The following is a 19,195-nucleotide window of genomic DNA, read 5'->3' on the forward strand; positions in this document are numbered from 1 at the left end:
TGTACACATCATAACAACATGTTTTCCAAATTTCTGACAGGAAACTTCCACTACAGTCGGGCCAGAGTCTCATCTCATCTCATTATCTCTAGCCGCTTTATCCTGTTCTACAGGGTCGCAGGCAACCTGGACTACGGGTGAAAGGCGGGGTACACCCTGGACAAGTCGCCAGGTCATCACAGGGCTGACACATAGACACAGACAACCATTCACACTCAATTTAGAGTCACCAGTTAACCTAACCTGCATGTCTTTGGGGGAAACCCACATGGAGAACATGCAAACTCCACACAGAAAGGCCCTCAACAGCCAAGGGGTTCGAACCCAGAACCTTCTTGCTGTGAGGCAACCATGCTAACTACTACACCACCGTGCCGCCCACATTAGAGTCTGTAAACATCACAACAAAATGTTTTCCAAATTTCAGACAGTCATACAAGCTTATATTCATAATACTGTTCGTAGGCGGTGCTTATGCAAATATAGCATAGTACGCTATTAATAATTGTGGGAGGTGTTTAGTCAAGGTTATGCAAATGAGTCCACTGTACAAATTGTGTATGCAAAATACTGGGCGGTGCTTGTGTAAATACAAATTAATATGTATCAATGTATGTCGTCTGTTTGTGGGTGGGGTTTATGCAAATACATTCTTCCCAATATGGAGTCTGTGGAATGAAATATGGCAGAAGAGGGCAAACATGGTGGACCGACACTGAGAGTCATGAGAGCGCCGCGAAAGTTTTTGAAAGGCGGATGCCGGACGGTCTGCGTCGAGTTTATTTCCCTCGTTTGTTTTCCGAGTCGCGTGTGTATTTCCGAGAGTCGACGGGAGTGAAATCGTTGGTAATGCATTAGGGAAGTTGCTGAATTGTGCGGTGTTTTGGAGTGAAGCGGAGGGGGAGAGGCGCAGGCGAGTCCCCCCGGTGCTGTCGCGTCCCGTCCCGTCCCGGCGGCGCTATGCCGTGGCTCAGCGGCTCCAAGCGGAGAGAGAGCTCGGAGCTGCCGCTGCCCGCCGGCTGGGAGGAAGCCCGGGATTACGATGGCCGAGTGTTTTACATCGACCACAACACCCGGCAAACTTCATGGATCGACCCGAGAGACAGGTAGAGTGTGATAACGCCGAGTTTCTCCATGTTTATGCTCCAAGTTGGGAGAAGGGAGTGAGTTCACATCCATTAGAGGGGCTGGAGGAGGCTTCAGTAAGCAGCTAGAGATAGCAAGTTTACATAATAATAATAATAACAACCATTATTGTTGTTGATCATAATTATTATTATTTGTCAATAACAACTTATTGTTATTATTATCAACAACAAGTTATTATTGTTGTTGTTTGTTGTTATTCCTCACATACTATTATATACACAAGTACTGTACAGATCTGCACTAATTCACCCACTGTGTTTGTTTATTTTAGTTGTTTATTTGTCCAGGGCCACACACTGCATTTCAGAGTCCAGTATCTTTATCAGATTATTTATCACATAGATTAGATTAGATTTGGGGCGGCACGGTGGTGTAGTGGTTAGCGCTGTCGCCCCACAGCAAGAAGGTCCGGGTTCGAGCCCCGTGGCCGGTGAGGGCCTTTCTGTGCGGAGTTTGCATGTTCTCCCCGTGTCCACGTGGGTTTCCTCCGGGTGCTCCGGTTTCCCCCACAGTCCAAAGACATGCAGGTTAGGTTAACTGGTGACTCTAAATTGACCGTAGGTGTGAATGTGAGTGTGAATGGTTGTCTGTGTCTATGTGTCAGCCCTGTGATGACCTGGCGACTTGTCCAGGGTGTACCCCGCCTTTCGCCCGTAGTCAGCTGGGATAGGGTCCAGCTTGCCTGCGACCCTGTAGAACAGGATAAAGCGGCTAGAGATAATGAGATGAGATGAGATCATTACAGGATAAATAGAGAAAACTTCTAGATAAATTCAATTAAATTAAGCATTTACATCTCATCTCATTATCTGTAGCCGCTTTATCCTGTTCTACAGGGTCGCAGGCGAGCTGGAGCCTATCCCAGCTGACTACGGGCGAAAGGCGGGGTACACCCTGGACAAGTCGCCAGGTCATCCACAGACAACCATTCACACCTACGGTCAATTTAGAGTCGCCAGTTAGCCTAACCTGCATGTCTTTGGACTGTGGGGGAAACCAGAGCACCCGGAGGAAACCCAGGGAGAACATGCAAACTCCACACAGAAAGGCCCTCGTCGGCAACGGGGCTCGAACCCGGATCTTCTTGCTGTGAGGCGACAGCACTAACCACTACACCACCGTGCCGCCCTAGAGTTACCATATATACTGTAGTATTATTTATTTAACTTACATTCTGGGGGGAAACAAACATTTCAGGATTTTTTTTTCTTTTTTTCAAAATGGCCACATGGGGAGAGTTGGGACAGGTTACAGGATTTTTCTTGTGGTTTACAAATATAAAATTGTTTAAAAAATTTTTGTTAAAAATGTCAGTGTGTACCTGAAAAAGAATAAGATATTGGGAAAAGAAAGAAAGTCCAGCAGGAGAGGTATTGCACATTATATTGCACATTTATATTGCACATTGTCCATAAGCGGCTATTTATTTATTTAGGTAATCTTTATCTGTTTTTACAAGTAAGGTGAGAGAGAAACGGCATTTGGATTCTCCTGTATGTCCTGGATACATAGTGAATTGACAATAAAAAAATCTTTAAATCTTTTGAAAAATGATCCAACTCAACTTGCAGAAGGTGTCAATGACTCTATTTAATATCAGTATCCTACTGAGGTATACAGAGAGTGGCTTAGTGACCGGCTTTGTATCCTGTGTTCACTATATGACAGTCACCAGAACACACTTTTCCACATAGTATAAAGTCCATCAACCTGATATTGGACCACCATTTTTACATTACTCTCATCCTGTGCATCCCCAACGCATTCACTTTCAGGATGAAGACGAGTGGAAAAACCCCACTCATTAAACCTCATCATGACAGACTTTCCATCTAAAGATCGTCTTGATATGAATTGTTTTCGACATCCTCACTGCTGTAACTGTTTCATATCCTGCCGCTTTGACGTTGTCCACTTTAAAAAGCTCTCGAAGAATAAAAGTAGTGAAATTTGGTTTGTAACATCAGAATGACCTTCTTAGATGCTGAAACGGTGCTCAGAAAAATGACACTGTAACTACAGTACTTACAGTTCACCTATTCATACCAAGAAACCATGGATCAAATGCCTGATTGCTAGTCGTAGGTTATTCCTTTTATAACTAGTTAATAAATATGAACAAATCAAGTTTTTGGAAAGATGAGAGACTTCTTGTACTCATTTATACATCAGTCGAGTTGCTCATACTCATCCATATACGTTATAAACTGTTGGGTAAAATGGTAAGCTGTTGCTCTTTAAACTACTACAACTCTTCTCTGCAAACCACTTGGAGTTAGTGAAGCAGTATGTAACACATGAACTTGTGTTTTTCTTATACCTGAAAAAGATACGAGTATGTAAAAACTGTGTCTGATGACGTCAATGTATAGTATAATACAGCAAAAAAGTGACATGGTCAGTTGTGTATCTATAGAGATCTTGCAGTCACGTGACCGGAAAGTACACAACCGCCATCTTGTCGGTCAAAAACACCGCTGAATACTGCTGCACTCGTGTACAGAATGGATCAATTTCAACCGACGGACTACACGGCTCATTTTTCTAATGAACAGATAACTAGATATATGTCTAAAATAAACGATCTACAGATTAGTGACCCTTATGGCTTACTGGACGGAGTTTTCACGACCGGATTTTGAACTGCCAGCAGAATACCCGGACGTGTATAATTACCTCATTAACTTTCCCTCGCTGTTCAGTGGTGAAGCACTGCGTGCTTATAAATCTCTGGACAGTTATCTTTACAGAAATTCAGGATTTGTCAGCGACTCAGATGCGGCATCTTGTAAACAAGAATCCTCATTGGACGGGTAAGTCACTTAAGTATTGAGTATAGCACTGACCAGCCGATTATAGAATAGAATAAGGTAATTCCAAATCGTCCGTCTTGTTTACCTGGCGTTGGAGAGGTAGAGGCTTGGCAGTGGAGATTTGAGTGGCTGTTTTCTGAGCTTAGTCAACAGGCCGGCTCTGCAGCCTCGCTTTTGCTTCGGCTCCCGGCGCCGCCTCCTTCGCTTTGCTTCCGATAACAATCCACGGAGACCCCGCTGGTCTCGCTATCTCGTCCGGAATTTTTTTTTTCTCATCCGGAATGTTGTGCATGCGATGGAAATCGCTACAAACCGTCATTTTCTGCTGGAAACCAATGTCCAGTAAGTCCATACGGTTGTAGTGGATATTGAAGTCCGGTACAGACGAGCAACACGCAAAAATACACACAAACATAAAAAACATGCACAGGTAGGGAGAGCTTGTAGCCGCAGCCGTTGTAGTAGAATTGTATATAGTAGGGTTTTCCAGAAGAAAAGGTAGAAGTAAAAGCAGAAGTAGAAGTAGAAGGCGGAATATGGCGTTTGACCGACACGATGGCGTCTGTCACAATCTGGATCGGCTGTGACGTCACATGCAAGTGCTCCATACTGTATGTAAATCAGTCCATTTTTATTTGTCCATATGTCACTGGATATCCGCTTCATTTGTGCTTTTGGTATGAATTTGACAGCTTTAGCCTGTTACAGGGAGGTATGGAGCCGGAAAGAGCTATACAGATCATTTCTACTCATGAGCTAAACCGCTTTTTTTTTTTTTTTTAATAATTTTTGCAGTTCAGACTGAATAATTGTTGTTTATTAGCAGTATGGTAACTCTATGGGGAATGTTGTTTTTCTTTTTACTTCTTGATTTATCTGAAAAGTGTAGCCTGTTTCGTTACTCAAATTTGATAATCGCACCAAAATGTTTTAAAATGGTGTAATTTCTTTTATCATAACGTTTGCAGTGTTCTGTAAAGAATGTTTTTCAATTGACCATCAACAAAGCATCAAGGGGGGGAAAATCAATGTATTTCCTCATGATTGGGCATCATTGTCATACAAGTGACTGGTCTGGGTCTTTTTTTTTTTCTTTTTGAAAAAATATGCCCACATAATGTAAACAGAGCGCAAATGAAAGAGAGAATTGAAGCAGAGCTCCCAGAGTTCCATGTGCAAATATGTGAGGAATGCTGTGCTGGGCCACTGGGAAGGCAGTGTGCATGGGCTTTGTGAGGCCTGCATTTTCACCAGTGCAGAAACAGCTTGAAAAGCAGACCTTCAGCAGGTTTTACTCGCACAAGTTCGCTAAAAGCTTAGCGTGAATTTTGTATATAGGTAATTTTTTTTTTCTGTGAAGATGTATCGGTATTTGTCATGATGGTTATCTTGTTAAACAGTATACACAGTACTGTGCAAAAGTCTTAGGCACCCTGTGTTGTGTGGTGGGTTTTTGTTTTGTTTTTTTTTTCCCCTCACACAAACTTTTTGTTATAGATTTCTATTTTATGATACTTCTACATTATCGAGTCAGCACAAAAACATTTTAGAGTCCAAACGCTCGTTTTCCAGCACAAAATTAAACGTTACAGGAAAAAAAAAAGTTTGTATCTGAGCAGCATGTTACATAAGAGAGGACTTTTCAGATTAAAAAAAGAAATCATAATGAAGGCTGCTGGGTTTTGGTGCAAAATTAAGACGCAAGTGTGACCGTGTCCAGAAGAACTGTGGCTGGTTCTGTAAGATGCTCAGTAAAACCTACAGCTCATTTCCGCATAACACTGCACTCATTGTACCCGAGACTACTTTCTTTTTTTATAAAGCAAAGTGTCGTTTCAGACCAAATATTGACACTTTCATTTCTTATGGCTTATTGCTGTTTTATAGTATATTTTTTAATGTTGAAACATTTAATTTCATTATTTTTAAGCCATTTTTGGTCTCCAGCATTTCTTTGCATGCGCTTAAGACTTTTGCATTGCACAGTACTGTAAGTGGCAGAAAATCTCGCACACATTGTACAGGTATGGCCAGTATTTACAGGTAAAGTATACTGTAAATGACTGACTTAATCTGATATCCATGTCAGGGATCCCAGACGTCCGCTATTTAGCAGAATTCCGCTATTTTCTAGCGAAAGTGTTTTTTTTTTTTTAAATCTCTTGTATATCCATTAAAAATATCTCATCTCATCTCATTATCTGTAGCCGCTTTATCCTTCTACAGGGTCACAGGCAAGCTGGAGCCTATCCCAGCTGACTACGGGCGAAAGGTGGGGTACACCCTGGACAAGTCGCCAGGTCATCACAGGGCTGACACATAGACACAGACAACCATTCACACTCACATTCACACCTACGGTCAATTTAGAGTCACCAGTTAACCTAACCTGCATGTCTTTGGACTGTGGGGGAAACCGGAGCACCCGGAGGAAACCCACGTGGACACGGGGAGAACATGCAAACTCCGCACAGAAAGGCCCTCACCGGCCCCGGGGCTCGAACCCAGGACCTTCTTGCTGTGAGGCGACAGCGCTAACCACTACACCACCGTGCCGCCCCCATTAAAAATATGTTTAAGTAAAATGACCAGCAGAATACGTTCTGATTTGGTTTGCTTGTTTAGTGATGTTTTCGTCGGCTTCGTTTGTTCTCGTTGACATTCGGGAACACTCGGAAGTTAAATTGATGTAAATACCGCGAGCAGTGTTGCCAGATTGCGCGGTTCTCCGCCCAGTTGGGGGGTTTCAAGTGCATTTTGGTGGGTTTTGAACATATTTTGGGCTGGAAAACGTCAGGAGTATCTGGCAACACTGACCGCGAGACTGTACGTGATAGAATGCGTTGAACTTAATTGAGAGCACTGCAGGAACATCAGAAAAGCAGAAGGAAAGATCAGAGAAACAAAAGCAGAGAAAACTGGAGGAAAGACAGAATGCACCCCAGAAAAGAGCATTAAATTCCTTTGCAGTGTAACCTTTCAAAACGAGAGGTTTAAATCAAATATCTCCAGTATTTGCTGTACATATGTATATATCTAATATTACTGAATCATTGATTTCTGCTCATATTCATGATTTTTGAAAAATGAATGTGGCTTATATTAGACTAGTTTTGACATTAACTTCATCTCATCTCATCATCTCTAGCCGCTTTATCCTGTTCTACAGGGTCGCAGGCAAGCTGGAGCCTATCCCAGCTGACTACGGGCGAAAGGCGGGGTACACCCTGGACAAGTCGCCAGGTCATCACAGGGCTGACACATAGACACAGACAACCATTCACACTCACATTCACACCTACGGTCAATTTAGAGTCACCAGTTAACCTAACCTGCATGTCTTTGGACTGTGGGGGAAACCGGAGCACCCGGAGGAAACCCACGCGGACACGGGGAGAACATGCAAACTCCGCACAGAAAGGCCCTTGCCGGCCACGGGGCTCGAACCCGGACCTTCTTGCTGTGAGGCGACAGCGCTAACCACTAGCCTACACCCTACACCACCGTGCCGCCCGGTGATAGTTTCTTACATTCCTCTATTTTTTTCAGTTACTGCTGGGATCCCTGCCATGTACTAAAACTACACTGGATTGATTGACGCCTGGTTTTTCTTATATCCTATCGCTTCCTTCAGTGCAGTAGTTTTCGTTGCTATAAACTGTGAAAAGTGTCTTGGAAGTTTTTATGACCAAAATGCTGAAATTTGCCAGCTGAAAGGAAGATGCCAATTCTGCTAATGATTTGTTTAAGTCAAAAAGTTACTCTCCAGTTCTTAACTTGTTATTAATGATCAGTTATTCACTTCTGCTCTATTCTTTTTTTTTTTTTTGTCCTATAGTATTGGTAAAAATTGTAGCTGACTTTATCATAGTGTTTGAATGGTGATTAATTCCACACCAGGTAGAGCCGAAACACCATTAAGCTAATGATCTCAAGCACTGATTGAGTCAAACTGTTTTTTTAAGCCAGATGCACTTTGGTTTTAAGATAAAGTGCATATTTCTGCGTGGCGTGCCTTTTGCTCCTCCGTCATGGCCGACATCATCAGTCATCACACTGCTCCAGTTTGAGCTGACGCTGTGGTTTCAGGCCAGTGTGGTACGTGCGTCTCCCCCTCATCATTCTCAGCTTATCTACTCACAGCGTGATTCATGTTGGGCTGAAAAAAATGTGGACGCCTCATCAAGAACCTGTGTAAAGCAGCAGCATTTAATTGTGTGTTTTGAATTTGACAGCTGGCTTTGAACATGAACATGACCGCAGTGCTTGAGTGATATTAAATTTTATGACTCAGCTGTATAAGAATGTTGACGTGTTATATTTGTTCACTTGTGATTCAGGACTGCCTCTCAGGTTTACCGGGCTTTATTAGATAGATTGGGTTTGTTCAGGAGAGAGAAATTAAATCTCTGGGAACTAGATGCTGGAAAAACAACACTAGTATGGATGCTTTTCATTGATCATTTATTTGATACCACATCATGTATGAATTCTTGATTCTGATTGGTCAAAAGGTGTTGGTTTGTTTTCTATTACAGGAGCTCAAACAGAGTTCTAGCTGCAGTGTATTTGTGCTAATACTTTGTCATTTCTGGAGTAACAACTCATTTAAATTCTCAGGGACTTGACTGATGATGGACATTACGCACAATCGCATGAAAGAAAAATAATTAGCGTATTTAAAGGTGCAATAATCTTTTTTTTTTATTTTATTCCTTATTTGTACAAAACCTGGAAGATATGTAAAACGTAATTTAAAAAAAGACGACAAAAACAATGCATTAAGCTGTGGTGGTCTTAAGCCTCGGTCACAACCGACCGTACGTGCTCCTACGGCCAGTCTACGTGCAAAAAACGCAAGAAACGCACGGAGGGCGCGCGTGTGACGTGCTGATTTTCGAGCTGTAGACCGGCCACAGAGGTTCTTTGTCATGTCAAACAAACTCTACGGGTGCTTACGTTTTTTTTCAGGTTGCAAGACAAACTTACGGCCAACGTGCGTCTTTCTCCATGAACAAAAAAAACGCAGTGATTTGGGAAACGCCAAAAATCGCACGGCCAAAAAATCGTACGTCCGGTTGTGACCCTAGGCTTTAGGAAAAGTGTATTAAGTCGCTGAGAGAACCCATTTGAAAAAGTTTGACTTCCTGTCTGGAATGCTTGTTTGTCTCTAGATGCGCCTCCTTTCAATCTTCTTTTTTTTTTTTATTCTATCCACATTCACTGGATATGAGCAATCGCATGCTCTGATTGGCTACTCTACTACTAGGATATCAGCTCATATACCATGAGTAGAGAAAAACAAAATGGCGGAGCGTGTTGCTGAACCAACCGAGGGTGAAATAAAAACTCTACTTGAAAACAAACCCCCCAAAACATACAAAAGAAGCAACAAAATATGAAATGAAAATATTTGATGGTAAGAACATATATTTTTTTCAAGAATTATTATTATTATTATTATTATTATAGCATTTTTCACAAATTGCTACTGTCATTTTGCCGGTTTGTTTACATTCTTCATCTTTAAGCATTAAAACTTGTTAGGGATTTTTTTTTAAGACTGGTTCAAAGAAGTTTGAAAATTACATCACTGAAATGTCCAAGGAAGAGTTAAATACATGTCTAAAGCTATTCTATACCTCGGCACGACAGCAAGACGGCACTGTCTACAAAAAATACCCAAACAAACACTAAAGTCAATTCGTGCAGCCATTGATAGGTTTTGAAGAAGTCTACCTAAGCGGAAATTATTTTGTTGGATGTTCTGTATAAAGCTTTTATTTATCGAAGTTGCTAAAAATAAAAATGCTGTTTCTCAAAATCCCGTGAATGTGGATAGAATAAAACAGTTATTCCACTCAATTTCGTCGTACATGGCTTATAGCCAACTCGGTGCTATGCGCCTCGTTGGTTATCAGCTCATGTACGACTTGATTTCATGGAATAACTGTTAAATAGACGATACTCTACAGGTCGGTGTAGATCCTGGGGCCAGAACTTGGTGAATCATTCAAATGTCAGACCATCCTGACTGTTAGAGCTACTCTTGGGGGGGAGATTAGTCCTGCCTAATGCTCCTTTAACACATTGACATGGTGAAGCATTCTATAAGCAGATATTTATGGAAAGAATCTCCAGTGCAACATCCAAAAGTTCCTTTTCTTTTCCATCATGAAAGTGTTCAGGACAGAGGAGAGTGAAATTGCAGTTTCTTAGTAATATGACAAGCTGTGTTGGTGGAGTTTTTTGTTTTTTGCTTGTGTGGGGGGTGTTTTTTATTAAATTACCTTCACCAACTTTGTTGGAGGAGGTTACAGTTTTGCCTCCGTTTTTGTTTATATGATTGTTTCCAATGTAACTCAAAAAGTAGTGAACAGATTTGCAGAGGTTTTGAGAAAAGGTGAGCTGTGGCCCAAGAATTGATTTAGATTTTGATGCAAATCCGGATATGTATGCAGAGCCAGGATTATTATTTTGTTGTATTTATTTATTTATTTATTTATTTATTTATTTATTGTCCTCAACAAAACTCAAAAAGTACTGAACAGATTTTGATGAAATTTGGTGTACAGCTTTAGGCTAGGCTGACACTTGCACGATTCCGTGGCACGCATTGTCACGACTCGAGTCGTGCCAGTGCGCAAACTAGTCGTAAACTGGCGTGAAGTGTGCGTAAACCCGTCGTGACTGCATGCCATGTCAGGACGAGAATTTTGAAATGTTCAAAATTTTGGTCACGACAAAATTTCGCGACCGGGTCGTGAACTATGTGCAAACTGTTCGTGATCTCGTCGTGAACTCGTCGGGAAGATGCGGGAGGATGCGTGCCAGTGCATGGAAGTGCGCGCCATGCCACGACTGTCATGAACTGCCACAAATAGTTCACGAACAGCTCACGTCGAGTTCACGAGTAGTTCACGACATGTTCACGAATTGGTGCGCGTCGCAGCGTGGCCGTGCCTTCCCACTGACACGGTCACGCATTGATGGCACAAGCAGTTCACGACTAGTTTACGCACTTCACGAACAGTTTGTGCATGGCACGAGCAGTTCACGACGAGTTCACGAGCAGTTCACGAGCAGTTCACGACTATTGCGCGACAGTGGCGCTCGCGTCGGTGCGGGGGTATATATAGGGCTTCCCGGACACTTCTCGCCATTCGCAATTTTTTTTCTTGCTTTTTTCTTTAATGTCTTTTATTTTCTATTCCTTCATGACTTTTTTTTGGGGGGGGGGTTCGTTTCTTTTATTTCAAAAATGGAACAACTGTGGATGCAGCTCATGAAGCTACTACCATTCTTTCTTGCCAAGGGACAGCACCAGCAGGGGACATGTAGTAATGTGACAGGTAGTCTCGCTGATCCTTTGCATCCTTCTGGGTATGATGGCCGGTTAGAGGCAGCAGCCCCTGCAGGTGTCGGTCAGTCCTCCATCCACCAGGGATCAGATCATGTGTGTCCGGATCTTCGCGGTCCACTTCTGAAATTGCGTGTGGGTATCTGATGAGGATGAGGTTGTGCATGACACAGGCGTGCCCAAGTCGGCACGACACCGTCCGAATTGCGCAAACTCGTCGTGCCAATGCGGGAAGTGCGTAAACTATGCGCAAACTATGCGTGAACTCGTCGTGCCAGTTCGTGAATGTGGACGGGCACGCATTCGTGAACTCGTCGTGAACTATACGTGAACTAGTCGTGAACAGTGTGGGAGCCTCCCAGTTCGTGCCCCAAAATGGCACGACTTGCCACGACAAAATCGTGGCCAAAAGTCGTGCAAGTGTCAGCCTAGGGTTAGTATTATCCTCGGTTCAAGTGATTTTGATTTTAATGTTATGTGGCTTCGCAGAGGTATGAACTCTACCAAGTGCCCTTCTAGCTATTTTGTTTTTGTTTGCTAACTTTGAGACAGAAAAAAACAGAGGGATGAGGGAATGACCGTTTATAGTATAGCTGCTATAATGTAAGGGATCACGCGTATCAAGTTGTCTGTCGACATTTCATGACCTTAAACGTAGCTAAAAACCTGATTGTATGAAATGGCGTTCTTAAATTAATAACAAAAACGGCATAGATTGTTGTGGTATAAGAAGAATAAAACGAAGTTTATAGGAAAATATTCAACTTCATCATGGGTCAAGTAACTCCACTACGTGTTGGGTCATCACCACACTGTGATGCCTTTGATTATTTTCCTATAACAGCGTGCCCCCAAGTGTTTTATTATTTACTTAGAGGCATTGTTGTTTTAAAGAACTTATACAATATATTATAATCTGTGTAGAGGTGAGTGATATGCCAGAAATATCATGATACAATCAGAACACAATATTTATCATGATATTTAGACTTCCAGCAAAATACTAGTGCTGCATTTTAAAAAATAAATGCATTGAATACATTTGTAAAAATCTGAAAAATGTCACAAATTTAAAGAGTTTATCGAATCTGCTTCTAGAATTTGTAATTGCTTGTTAAATTACAATACGAATGTTATCAATAAGTGTATAATGACTTTTTTTTGTTAATGTAGTTAAACCTCAGTGAAGGACTAGTGAAGTACAAAGTATTAGCTTCTGCATCTCAGCGGGTCAGTAGCTGGACTTCAATTGCAGTTTTGCGCAAAATAGAAGCGATCGTTTAAAAAATTTCGACAAAACAAAATTGCAAATGGTCTGTTTCTCCATTAAGTGTTATGCAATTACATCTGGGTTTTCTCCTCATGATAGTTTCTCCTCTTGCCATAGCTCTATCAGAGCCCCCGCCCCCCCCCCCCCCCCCCCCAAAAAAAAGCATTTTCCATTTGCTGTTCGTTATGTCATGTGACTTAAATGTGGAAAAATGTGTTTCCTTTTCAATTTTGTGAAATACTGCTGTCAAATCGTCTGAAAAACCACGTCAAACTTTTTTTCTATAGTAACTATTTTTTTTTAGGTCGCAATTTCAAATTGCACATGAAGCAGGTTCATGGAAGCGCGGCTGTTGTCAGACTACACAAACTCCTAAATAAACACATAAGCTTGGTATTCTCAAATACTGCAGTCTTTTTAGATTCAGAACAAAATAAATCACAGCCGCACATCTCAAATATTGAGTATCATTCAACTTTTTACATTTCATTTTGCTTCTAATTGTAGCGTCAATTCTTGTTCTTGAGGCCCACAGGGATTTTTCTGAGTAAAAACTGGAATGTAGTTAGTTCCTGGAAGCTAGATAAGAAAAACCTGATCTGCTTGTAACATGAAGCTGATTACCGTGTCAGAAATCTCCGATTTCCCCTCAGTGACTGGAAAGCAGTGTTGGCTGTGTATTTACTAGGTGGCGGGGGCGAACTACAGGCCTGGTGTACATGACCTGAGGAAGCGAAGCTGCAGTGTTTAAGTTTGAACGCGTGCTGTGGCCTTCCATTTCTGAGGATTAGAGCCACGGTTGTGGATGTGCCACGTCTGCTTGGTGTAAATGCTAGGCAGGATGCGTCACTTCTCAGCCGAGTCGTTTACTCCGTTTACCTGGAGACGCAGGTTTTGCAAAGTGCTCGTGAGTTATAGTCTGAATTTCACATGGATGAAGTGAATGAAATCTGATAAAGAATCAAGAATAAGTTGCAGTGATGTCACATTACATGCTATGTAGATGCTTGGTTAGATCACATTGTTAGTAATTCAAAGGGAGAGGGTTCTTTTTTTTCCCTCCAAACTGCTTTATTTAGAAAAAAAGATGTAAAGACTCGGGCTTTACTTCTGAACGTTTTTGCTTTCTAGAGCAGGCTTGTGACACTGTTGTCTCTAGCACGTTTTCTCGTACCTTTTCTTTGTCGTAAATGTATCATAACAGCGGTTTCACACCAAAGAACATGGGGTTTTGGGTTTTGCTAGTAAGGTGACAGCTTGCTGTGTAAACTGCAGTTAGTCTGTGAATTCGCTGCAGTCTGTTGGGAAAGATGTGGAGTTGCTCTGTGAAACAGGGCTGCGCTCCAATAACCTGGCCTTCGGTTCTCTGCCTCGCTTACACCCCCCCCAACACCTACTCTCTCACACACACACATCCATCTCATATGGTCTGGGCAAACGGGCACTAGAGGTCTTTAACATCTCATCTCATCTCATTATCTCTAGCCGCTTTGTCCTGTTTTACAGGGTCGCAGGCAAGCTGGAGCCTATCCCAGCTGACTACGGGCGAAAGGCGGGGTACACCCTGGACAAGTCGCCAGGTCATCACAGGGCTGACACATAGACACAGACAACCATTCACACTCACATTCACACCTACGGTCAATTTAGAGCCACCAGTTAACCTAACCTGCATGTCTTTGGACTGTGGGGGAAACCGGAGCACCCGGAGGAAACCCACGCGGACACGGGGAGAACATGCAAACTCCGCACAGAAAGGCCCTCGCCGGCCACGGGGCTCGAACCCGGACCTTCTTGCTGTGAGGCGACAGCGCTAACCACTACACCACCGTGCCGCCCGGTCTTTAACATATATCGGATAAAGGTGGTGATATTGATGGTTGCTTGTCTTGAACAGTACGTAAGTGCTGACTTTTTTCAGCACACAAAAAGAAAGAAAATCAATATCTTTTTCAGGAAAAAGAAAAATCTAAACTTGTACGTTGAACTAAATATTTTCTAGCATTCTTCCTGCGAAGTCTTGCCATTTTCTATCCGTAGCCAAGAGAGCAAAATTGTGCCCTCAAGGAGAGAGATGGCATGTTCTCTCTCTCTCTCTCTCTCTCTCTCTCTCTCCACTGATCAATCACAATGACTCCAGCCAGTTAGGGGTGGGTATTGCCAAGGACCTCACGATACGATACGCATAACGATACTTGAGTCACGATACGATACGATATTGCGATATCAAAATTTTGCGATATATTGCGATATTCTACATAGTTCACTGAAAAATGTAAAATGCATTATGCATCTTAAAATCCGAGTTGTATGTACATCATTGTACACATTGTACATGATTTATTATTTGAAAAAATATCGATATTCAAATTTTGAGTATCGATATTGAATCGGAAGACAAAGTATCGCGATATATCGCCGTATCAATATTTTTGCCCACCCCTACAGCCAGTCATGGATGTCGATGAGCTCATGTATGCGGAAGTGGACGAATCGCGCTTTCCTCAGTGTCTTATACCCGATGTTGCATGACTATCATTTCCAAAAGTTGCAGTAGGCTGGCTTCATGTGTCTCCGAAGATGTATCTCGCCCTCCCTGGTTGGTAGCTGTGATGTGATAGAGGAGACCTAACTGGAGCGTGGGGACTGGCTATGACTAAACTGAAGGAGTAAATTATTTCCATCCCTTTAAACACCTATTCCATGTTTTTTTTTCATGACCAAAATTGATCTATTTCTTGCTTTAATAATTACAAAAAGTGCAGGTTGAAAAATTAGATCCAATGTTCCTTCAGCGTTTCTGGCGAGACTCGAGCTGCGTCTGAAATCACTCACTCGTTCAGTACTCCCTACTCCCTCTATAGGGAATTACTATATAGAGGACTGTATGGTGGCGGCACGGTGGTGTAGTGGTTAGCGCTGTCGCCTCACAGCAAGAAGGTCCTGGGTTCGAGCCCCGGGGCCGGCGAGGGCCTTTCTGTGCGGAGTTTGCATGTTCTCCCCGTGTCCGCGTGGGTTTCCTCCGGGTGCTCCGGTTTCCCCCACAGTCCAAAGACATGCAGGTTAGGTTAACTGGTGACTCTAAATTGACCGTAGGTGTGAATGGTTGTCTGTGTCTATGTGTCAGCCCTGTGATGACCTGGCGACTTGTCCAGGGTGTACCCCGCCTTTTGCCCGTAGTCAGCTGGGATAGGCTCCAGCTTGCCTGCAACCCTGTAGAAGGATAAAGCGGCTAGAGATGATGAGATGAGATGAGGACTGTATGGTGAGCTCATTGGTAAAATGAAAAAAAAAAAAAAAACGCTTTCGGACACTACTCCGCCGCGCCGTTATTTACGTCATTACTGTTGCACAATTAAAACATGCCAGATCAGTCAGCTGGTGGGTTTTCAAAATAATAAATGCACGTGTGTATTTTTCTAATAAATCCATATTATACTGAGCGTATTTCCCACATTAACAAATACAAATTACTTTGTGTCTGCTGCATGTTTTCAGTTCTTTTAAATCAAGGCTGAATCCTTTCTTCTTTGCTGCTGCCTTTTATTAAATCAAATTTGAGGCTTTTGATTAATTCCTCACTCTGCAGTGTCACTTTTATTCTTGTATTTTATCTGTCTTATTCTATTCCAGCTTATTTTCTATTCTCTTACTGTTTTTAATTGTACTTGAATGTCCGTTTATAATGTGTTCTCATGCACTGTTCTCTCGTTGCTGCACCGGGTGTTCCTCTCTGTCGTCTGCCTTTTTTCTTTCAGCGCGACCGCAATGCATGATGGTATATATTGCTTGGTTAGTGAACATCGGTTGTACACTACTTTTCACGATGCATTGTGGGATACTATGAGTCCACTATATAGGGTGTAATAATTCTCACTATACATGCGGACAGCACTACAAAATGGCGAGCTCACGATATAGTGAGTAGTGAGTGACTTCGGACACAGGGTCAGTATTGGAGTAATGCAGTCATACTTTGACATGACTCTTGCGCAATATATTATACTTGGTGTTTGTTTTTATGATATATTTGATTGTGTTATAGTCATTACAGACATGACACGGGTCTCTGTATTGACATTGGACTAACACTGTTTGTTAGGGTTTTATATTCGTGCCTGCTATTTATATCAGGGAATGTTTTATTCTACTGTGTCATGCTGCTGAATGAAATGTTACATCCTGGCGTAGCGGAGTCGCCGAAACGCTGCCAGTGAAATGCAGATATGAATTCTAAAAGCATAACTTTTGACACCGTTAAGCCGCCTTGAGTTTTGGTGGAAGTTCACTTTTGTGGAAACAGTAAAACCGGAGACGTGTCCTTTCTGATGGCCTGCTCAGGTAGCCTGTATGTCTGTGCAAAATTTCTGCGGCAAGGCTTTTGTGACTGTGGAATGAGCACAATGCGAGGCATGCCTACGCTAACGCCCGCGACCCAGTAGCTGCCAGGGGCCTGAGTGGAAGCTGGCCAGCCCAGCAGAGGCAGCAGTTCCCACACGTCCCCATCCCTTCACTTTCTCCAGGCCGCTACAGTCGTCTCTTGTTTTTTTTTTATTTTTTATTTTATTTAATCAGCACTATTAAGCAGTGGCTACATCCAAGCCTGACACTTGCCAGAAGGGAGCTACACCAAATTCAATTATTCTAGAAAATACGTGATGTTTTATCAGTACCACAAGGTTATTCATATGATCTCATGACTATTTTGCTTCTCTTGGTGTTTTCATTATGCTTTGTGTGTGTGTGTGTGTGGGGGGGGGGGGGTGTCTTTTGTTTCTGTTTTTAATGGCTCAGCCAACATGTCATTGTTTCATGCGTTCAGTCGTTTGTGTACGTGCATGTGTGTGTGTTTTGATGTTCTGCTTCCTACAGAGAGCTTCTTATCTCTTTGTGTAGCTTATTTCTCATTTTGAGGATCTGTTATAGCTGCACAGTCTGACAGCAGGCTGTAGACGTGTATCTTTCCTTGAAAGTGCATATCCTGGACCGATTTCGTTTTTTTTATATGAAAGTATGTCCCTTTACACACTCATCCAGAAGGGTAATTTTACACAAGGCCATCTGTCTACAGCAGAAAAAAATAAAATAACAAAACGCATCTGGAAAAATCCCAAGGGAGTCTGGAGCCAGATTCATGACGTCACGTGCGGAAGCGCCAGCAGGCTGCGAGAGCTTGCACGGTTTCAGTGCACAGCCTGTGTAGACCAAGTTTAGCAGCTAGCGATTTTGCATTGAAATATGGAATTGTCACCTGAGCGCAATGTTACTTCACCTTTGGATGAAGACTATAATGAGATGTCAGAATTATTTCTTACCCTGGCAACAGTTAACTTGTGAATTGCCGATTTTCTTGGTCTTTTTCTCGGCTCTGCTTGGTACTCGGCTTCGAGGGCATCAGTGGATGCAGCACTTCGCCTTCTGTCAGGGGAGACGAACACGGCCGGCTCCTTTGGTGACGCTGACACAGATGGAGACGGTGTTGCTTTGGGCATTCTGACAGATGGAACTGCATCTTTTTTCAGATCAAGTTGCCTCGCGAAGCCCATTTCCCATTGCAAATAGTTCTCAAAGTCGTCGGGCCTTGTAAAGTGAGCACCGCAAATAATGCTGTAGTCTGTAGCATGTAGCCAATTTTTCCGGGTGCCTCGCACGAAGCGCTCCCATTTCTCTCTCATTGTCCGGTCTTTTGGGAAACGATGAGTACTAATCCCATCGTGATTGGTGTTGCTACACCCTCCCACGATACATCTGTTAACCATTTTAATAATTACGTGATAACGTTGAAGAAATTTGCAGAAAACCACCAGGTCGTTTTCTCATAAACAAACCAGCGCTGACGTAGGATTCAGAGGGAGGCGTCCCGCACGTAACGTCACGAAAATCAGTGTTTGCCGGGAAATCCAAATGCCAAGTTTTTTCAGAGGCGGACCAATTCGCCTCAAATGGCTTGATTTCAACTGAATTATTCTGGTATTGCGCAAGGTAAAAAAATTGTGCAAAATGTGATAGATATTTGACCAAAGTTTAATATAAAATAGGAGAATTACATTGATCTTGCTCCTGAATTTACCCGTGATATGCACGTTTAGGTGGTGATACACAGGGCAGTGTTGCCGGCAACGGGCAACCAGGTGAGACAAGCTAATTAGGGCAACAACCAATCGGATAAGAGCAATGCACAAAAATAAATAAATAAATAAATAAATCATGAGCTGTCTATCACTTTTAACTTGACGCAATAGAGCTAACATTATCCTAATATAGCTAGCGATAATTTCAGTTAAGGGCAATTCCATGTAAATGTCAACCTCACCATGCAAAAATAAAGCAACATGTAATACATCAAAACCACTCCCAGAGATCTCACCTAGGCCTGTATTTTACAGATGTGAATAAGCTGAACCAATTTGTAACCAACCTAATGTGTCACTGTCAGTCTTTCTTTCTTATAATGTAAAACCCAAGCTAAAATCAACTATGATCATGTACAATTCTATATTATTGCCACAAGCCACAGAAATGTATGCTAAAATCCACAAAACAGCAGAACAATAGCCATCCTAAATATTATTTAAGAACTTTGATAGTTTTAGCTGATATTTA

General features: G+C 42.4%; 1 protein-coding gene across 3 annotated transcripts in view; it reads left to right on the forward strand.

Moving 5' to 3' along the window:
• The first annotated feature begins 669 nt into the window (after positions 1 to 669).
• Positions 670 to 19,195, forward strand: part of wwc3 (WWC family member 3) — a 147,548-nt gene continuing 129,022 nt past the window's right edge. For all 3 annotated transcript variants that reach the window (XM_060919879.1, XM_060919877.1, XM_060919878.1), the window contains exon 1: positions 670 to 1,106. In XM_060919879.1, the coding sequence (XP_060775862.1) occupies positions 961 to 1,106 (146 nt within the window). In that variant the 5' untranslated portion in view covers positions 670 to 960. The remainder of the gene's footprint in view (positions 1,107 to 19,195) is intronic.

The sequence above is a fragment of the Neoarius graeffei genome, chromosome 4 (genome assembly GCF_027579695.1).
Source record: "Neoarius graeffei isolate fNeoGra1 chromosome 4, fNeoGra1.pri, whole genome shotgun sequence".
NCBI lineage: Eukaryota > Metazoa > Chordata > Actinopteri > Siluriformes > Ariidae > Neoarius > Neoarius graeffei.